At 39.8% G+C, this 7,223-nt stretch overlaps 1 protein-coding gene across 1 annotated transcript in view; it reads left to right on the top strand.

The window, feature by feature from the left end:
• Window positions 1-310: 310 nt before the first annotated feature.
• LOC137266348 (vinculin-like) overlaps window positions 311-7,223 on the top strand; it is a 40,776-nt gene continuing 33,863 nt past the window's right edge. Inside the window, exons 1-9 of the mRNA XM_067801834.1 lie at window positions 311-419; window positions 1,310-1,465; window positions 2,246-2,404; window positions 3,439-3,561; window positions 3,733-3,912; window positions 4,727-4,861; window positions 5,651-5,797; window positions 6,193-6,266; window positions 6,852-7,008. Coding sequence (XP_067657935.1) covers window positions 339-419; window positions 1,310-1,465; window positions 2,246-2,404; window positions 3,439-3,561; window positions 3,733-3,912; window positions 4,727-4,861; window positions 5,651-5,797; window positions 6,193-6,266; window positions 6,852-7,008 — 1,212 coding nt within the window. The 5' untranslated portion in view covers window positions 311-338. The remainder of the gene's footprint in view (window positions 420-1,309; window positions 1,466-2,245; window positions 2,405-3,438; window positions 3,562-3,732; window positions 3,913-4,726; window positions 4,862-5,650; window positions 5,798-6,192; window positions 6,267-6,851; window positions 7,009-7,223) is intronic.

The following is a 7,223-nucleotide window of genomic DNA, read 5'->3' as shown; positions in this document are numbered from 1 at the left end:
TCGACAACTCTAAATTTGTTATGTTCTTATTTTGCAGAGTTACCGTCCGTCGTAACGACTCATCTCTAAAGCGAAAGCGGAGTTTTTGTTTATTAATTTGTTAGTTTCCCAAAGAAAAAACATCTTATCACCTGTTCACTACCGAAACTATTCTACATTATATTTTTTATGATTCTTTGTATGATAATGATTTGTATTTATGATAAAATATTCACATACTCAGCATATAATTCGTTTAAGAACTCCCGTTCTATATTTATAAAGTTGATATTATTTTCGCGGTGTCTTCAGATGGAACAGACACCTGTTGAGCCAAAATAATGTTCACATGAAAAGTAATGGATGTCACGTACGGACTAATATCGAATCTCGTTAAAACCAAGTCAGTTGAGCGAGTGCTGGCCCCGATTGCATCACAGGTAAGGACACATTGCGAGGATCGTAATTAAAGATGTCCTTCTTTGCTCGGTATAAATCATTCATTGATGATATTGATTGATGTACACAGAGACCATATCGATATATGGTCTCTGATGTACAGCACACCAGCACCAGCCTGAGCAATGTAAAATGTATGTATTGATCTGTAGTGGCAAATGTGAAACGCAGTTGAGTTTCTATGGCTAAATCTAACATACAACAAAATGTTATGGCCAAATCATTCTAAAACCAAATCCTGTGAAACATTGACATTAAGTGTTCATGAGGTCCATGCAGAGGGCTAACTTTCCTTGTGAAAAACATAAACAGTGTGAACTAGCAAGAGTTCCTACCGTTTCCCCATCCCAAATGATATTTATTGCTCAATATATACTAAAATTATTAACAAACCCAAATAGAACAATTACTAGAGAACTCACAACAAAAGTAACTAAAAGCCCCCAAATTAATTAGAATACATAGGTTCAAACCATGTTGCTGTTACCTCTGTTAATCTGCAGAAGAAAATATGCGGAGGGGGAGGTACTCTTTCGACTGAACACCTATCAGCGTATTGAAATATCACATTGTATGAGATGTGGGGAGTTACAATTGTGTTTTCTGTCATGCCAGTTTTTACTGATGAGCTTGAGTTTTGAATATCCTGAGGTATACAACAAAAAACCAAACGAACAAACTAGTAACCATTGCAACTGTTTAGAATATGTAGTATATTAATCAATGTATTCTTTTTTGCACAGAAACTCTGCTGATATTATTACCCTTTTTTCAGGTGTCTCTCCTTATCATCCTTACTGAAGGATCTGGTTTGCACAGCTTCACTGGTTTGTCACCAGAAACTCTGCTGATATTATTACCCTTTTTTCAGGTGTCTCTCCTTATCATCCTTACTGAAGGATCTGATGCTCACCAAGATGGAAGGGAGACTCCAGGAGACATTTCGACATGTGCAAAATGTGTCAGTGCAGCAGTTGAAAGTTTCATTGGTGTCGCCAAACAACAGGCACATAATGCTAAACAAGCTGTAAGAATATGAAGAGTCTTTGTTCGTAATTACAAATTTATATGTACTGGAAATAAGTTACACAATGCATACTATATATTTCCACAGATACTAGCCATTTTTAAAGTAAACTCATGGACAAAAGAAATTGAACACTTTTCATTTTGTGGTTTTGGCAAAATTGTCCAATTAGTAAAATCCTTTAAGGCCCAAATAGTCCACCCAGACACTTACTAACCATTCTCCCAAATGCAGCATGTTGGCTTTGTAGAAGCATATGAATTAGCCAACAATTGCAAAACATACATCTCAGAGATTTTGCAGACATGCTTGTTGAGAAATGGTAGAAAAAGGCAATGAATCCATTAAAGTACATCTCTCTATTTTACATTATTTCTCATAGTGTTACATAGTAACCAAACCCCCAAAAATGATTAGATAGTTACCACAATCAATAGATAATGTAGCATCAATGTCTTGACAGTGTTAGTAATGCATACACCGACTCTCCATGATTAATTTCATGAACCAAATTTGAAATTATGAGCTGGTTGCTAACTGGTTCCTAGAAATTTAAGATTATGTTCTCAAGATTCAGCAATGTTTCATGTTATGCCTGTCATTCTGAATTGTTTTAGTTATAATTCTTTGCTCATTAGCATTTTTCCACCATGCACACTATAGTAAACATCCATGACACTAAATCTTATGATCTTGAATGAACTGAAATTGCTGAAATTTTGAATGAACCAACAATGATCATATGTAAGATATTCAGTTTCATGATATTGTTTACAACAGAAGTTTCAGCAAGACATGGCCTCAGCATGTGAAACCTTGGACTTGGCCCAGTCTGGGTTTTATGTGGCAGCTCAGAAATTGACAGCTGATTCGTCAAACAGACAAACACGGGTCACTCTGGTCCAGAGGTCAAAGGAGGTGCTGCAGGGGATCCTGAAGGTGGGGAATCAAGGATACCACAATTAAGTCTCCTCTTTGAGCTAAACTCCATGTAGTTTCTTGTATTTGGTGATGTTCATATGGAATGTGTTATCTGCTTCGTGCAGTCTAAGTAAACGTAGCCCCAGTGTACACTTTGGTCTAACAGAACCTAGTAGCAGGGCGTGTCTGGTAACTCTTGAGCGACCTATGACAGTCCAATCATATTCAAGATGGCTAAACGGATTTAACCAATCAGACAACTGCTACTGTTTAGGGTTTGGTGGGACTTACAAAATACACCGGTCACTGACAATGATCTCTCAATAAACGAAAATCCGCATACAACACTGATATTTGACCTGCAGTATAATACGCTTCTTGGCCTCTGTTGACATGGTTACCTTTAGCTAATATTTTCGCAAGCTGACATCATTTAAAATTGCCAAGAATGCCATTTTCAGCAACTGTTCATTTACTATTGTGGCGTGCTCCATGTGCATTACATGAGGGTGATCGTAGGGCAAATAGCATTCTCAATTGTTCGGGTACAAACCTTTGCATGGGTAAAAGTTCAAAAGGTATGTGCAAATGTCCACTTTCGCAATTTGGTTAGCTGTGCTCAGGTTGGCCAATCTCAAAGGTTACCTGATGCTACCTCCAACTAGGTTTTGTTAGCCCCAGTGTAGGAGTGTAACAAATAACACTGAGACTTAAGTTTACTTAGACTGTAGTTTCATAGTGAACAGTATGTGATATGTAAAATTGGATGCAATCTCTACAACTGTTCTCAGATCATACAACTTTTGTACAGTGATGCATCATATATTGGTTCCTTTTCAAAGCTACCATGGAGGTCAAAATAGAATACTATTGCAAAGAACTCTATTTCATTTACCCTTTAATTAAGGGTATTGGATCTGTATCTCAAGTGCTTCAGTTGAATACATCTTGATAATGATCCTTGTTTAGATCTTGAATGCATTGATAACTGCACTCTATCCATGCTGCACTAACATCATATATGATGTGACAGAGTTCTATTACACCCATAGGTTCTTCTTGTTTCTGACAATGCGGAGGTGGACAGAATGGTGGCAGCTGTTGGTGAAACCAAGATCAAGGTCAGATTGGTTGGACAAGTCTCCAGTGTCAAAGAACTTGTAGCAGCATTCAAGGTGTGTGATTGTTCTCTCATACCAGATATTGATTCAACAATGCATGCTAAAGTTAACTTGACGTTGGTAAACAGTTTGAACTTACAGTGAGGCTGTATATGTTGCTATTATTTTCGTTGTATTGTGCAACTGTGCGTAATGACAACTGAGATTTTTTACCATTTATTAAAGAGTCTAACAGAGTCTGTGATGGCATTGATTGTCATGATGAAGGGGAGACAGAAGGAGTTAATCAATTCCATGCATCGAGAACAGCTAATAACAAGCATGACCGTTCTCCGCAAGTCTCTGACAGGGCTCAACACAGCTGTACAGACGTACCTCAAGTACCCTGGCAACCCAGAAGCACAGGTAGGTCATGTGTGTACAACACTGGTTGTGTGGCAGGAAGGGCAAATCATTTGAAGTGTAGGCAACTGATGAGTTGGTAATAGGAGTGAGTGAGTTTAAATTCAATGTCCCATCGGCAATATTTCTGCCACATCGTGACTAAAACAAGCTGTAAATTAACCATTAATACATGTAAAATATGAAAAAACTACAGTAAAGGAGAGTGACTGCTTGAGTGGATGACTGGATGAAAGTGAGACTAAATGTGTGGGCAAAGTGATGAGTGGGTGACGAGATGAGAAGATGATTGGATGACAAGAGGACAACTAGATGAGTGGGTGACTAGATGAGTGGGTGGCAAGATGAGTGGGTGACTAGATGAGTGGGTGACTAGGTGAGTGGTTGACAAGATGAGTGGGTGACCAGATGAGTGGGTGACTAGATGAGAGGGTGACAAGATGAGTGGGTGACTAGATGAGTGGGTGATTAGGTGAGTTGGTGACAAGATGAGTGGGTGAGTGGGTGACAAGATGAGTGGGTGACTAGATGAGTGGATGACTAGATGAGTGGGTGACAAGATGAGTGGGTGACTAGATGAGTGGGTGATTAGGTGAGTGGTTGACAAGATGAGTGGGTGACTAGGTGAGTGGTTGACAAGATGAGTGGGTGACTAGATGAGTGGGTGACTAGGTGAGTGGTCTGCTAGTTGAATGAGGGACTGGATGAGTGAATGATTCAGTGAGTGAGTGACTCAATGAGGTCCACTTCTATACTGCTACAGCTTTTTCAACTGACAACAACATTTCCTTCCTGAAGTGTAATTTCTTGTTTCAAGACAGGAAAGGAGGTCATGATTGGTCAGATTCTATCAACCCTGTCAGACATTCAAGAAGCTTTGGAAAGTAAACAGACAAGGGAGACAACTCTGAACATTGAAGAACCTGGATATTTTATTACCAGAGTGGACTTTGTGAGTGTTAACTTTCAGAAAAACAACTGAGCAAAATATAAGACATTTTCCAGGATTCCAGACAATTTGTGAATTTGTATGTTATATTACATGCAGTGTTATAATAGAAACTAGCCTCTTCTTTCCACCTGTCATACTGGCTGTGTCATGTAGTAGATAGAGTGCCGCACAGAGAGCGGAACATTGCAGGTTCGATCTGTGACTATGTCATACCAAAATATGTTACAATATGGTACTTGTTGGACCCTGCCTGGCGCTTGACATTAATGGGTACAAGGACAGATCGACTCACAGTTAGTGTAATGTGTCTGGGTGGGGTAATCTTGCCTAGCTGTGGCATGGTATCTCAGTCAGCTAGCACTATAAACCAGCTCAAGTCTGGGCTAGTACAAGCACCCACACACATGCACATCATCATATGAACGAAATATTCTTAAATGCAACCTTAAACCGTGTATCACCTCACCTCCGACCTGTCATTACTTGAGCAGACCACCATTGCCACGTCATTACATGAGTTGTAGTACCAATGTTTATGTGAAATATGAACTTATTGACTGGCTTGTTGGTATTTTGCATGTCACAAAGGCAGATTGAGTTGAGTATTATCCACAGTATCAGACACTGGTTCGTCTGGCCAACACAATTACTGACTTCAGGGTGTGTGAGTGCACTATTGTAGTATACTCACTTGATGAGATGCTGAATGCTTTGTCAACCAGAGGTTTGTCCCAATACTGTGCTTGATTCGCGCCCTCAGTGTATCACATTGCCATGTTGATGTCGCAGATTTTGGAATCGCTGGCTGAAGAATCAAGGGAGGTAATTCACCCTGACTTCGAGACATGGATGGCTGGCATAGTAAGACATAGTATGGCTGTTGCTCACCTTTGCACAGATGACTACCGTGATGTCATCATTCAAAGCTGTCAGAGAGTGAGTGTTTCAAATATCAAGTAACTGAGATTGTAAAAGATGTTTTTTGGCTTTGATATTATGTTGGTCAGAGATAAGACCTGGAGATGGTTGTCTCATCTTTTGAAGCAGCGTGCAGAGTTTTGTCCCTTGGAGCCTAATCATTGTGTTTATTCTTGTGTTGTCAGGAGCATACCTGTGCTTATTTGTTGAATGAAAGTGGCAAACATCAAAGAATTTTTCTGCATGTAAGCTGTCATTGTGGAATATTACTAACAAAAAACTGTTCACAGCCATGATGAACCTGATTGACTGAAGTCAAAGATGAGCAGTAGAACAATAACCACAGATATATTTTGTGTGATTCTGTAAGCCCATTTGAGGTGTTTTACAGATGTCTGTGCTGTATGTTGCAGGTGTTGCAACTTAAAGGGCGGATATTGGAGCTGACGGTGTCCCTGAAGCAGTCCTTGCCTGACAGTCACCACAGGTAATACCTTGGTGTTGGTCAAAGTTCAAACATTTGAGATATGCTGTCAGATACATTCGTGGAGTCTCTACTTCTACTGGACACCATGGCTCAGTGAGATTTGTTCTCTTTTCTTCCAGGAAATGGTCCAGCATTATATGTTAGCTTAATAAGGAGCAATTGCAATCATTTGCTACAGTTCAGCTTTCTAGTATGAAAGTTCATGCAAGTTGGGTTTAATAAGCTTCTGTTATTTTGTTGAATGTCAGCTGATTTTGAAAGGAGGTTGTTTAGGACTATGTCAGAACTGGCTACTATAACATTTGCATTTATAATTTTACAAACTTAATACCAGTGTGTAAACTGTGTTAATCTGTGAAGAAACAAGATACAAATGTTTGGTCAATCATATGCCATGTTAACACTTTCTGTCACAACTGGTGGTGACACACCAAGAGTCTTTTAGGTAGTCAGTCGGTCAAGGTGGTGTTCTTTATCATTAACTGGAGGTTTTATTCCTGAATTGTGAAGGATGCACCTTGCATATATATTAACCCATCTAAATGATGGATTCTTAGTGTCTTGTACTCTTTGCTGTTGTTACAGGAGAGAGCAAGGGGATGTCTGTGAGACGATGTTGGATGAGGTCTGTCACTTGGAGCAGCATGTCAACATGGCTCTGTTGCACCTTATGGTGGACGTCTTCAAGGAGACCACAGAGCCTCTGGAGAAACTCCTCAAAGCTGTGCTTTGTCCTAAACAGGTTAGTTTGTCTTCAGTGGTGCTGGCTGTTGATAAGACTGTGCTTAGTCCTAAACAGGTCAGTTTGTCTTCAGTGGTGCTGGCTGTTGATAAGACTGTGCTTAGTCCTAAACAGGTCAGTTTGTCTTCAGTGGTGCTGGCTGTTGATAAGACTGTGCTTAGTCCTAAACAGGTCAGTTTGTCTTCAGTGGTGCTGGCTGTTGATAAGACTGTGCT

Source organism: Haliotis asinina, chromosome 15, assembly GCF_037392515.1.
Source record: "Haliotis asinina isolate JCU_RB_2024 chromosome 15, JCU_Hal_asi_v2, whole genome shotgun sequence".
In the NCBI taxonomy this organism is placed as follows: domain Eukaryota; kingdom Metazoa; phylum Mollusca; class Gastropoda; order Lepetellida; family Haliotidae; genus Haliotis; species Haliotis asinina.
This window is presented reverse-complemented; position numbering and strand designations above follow the sequence as displayed.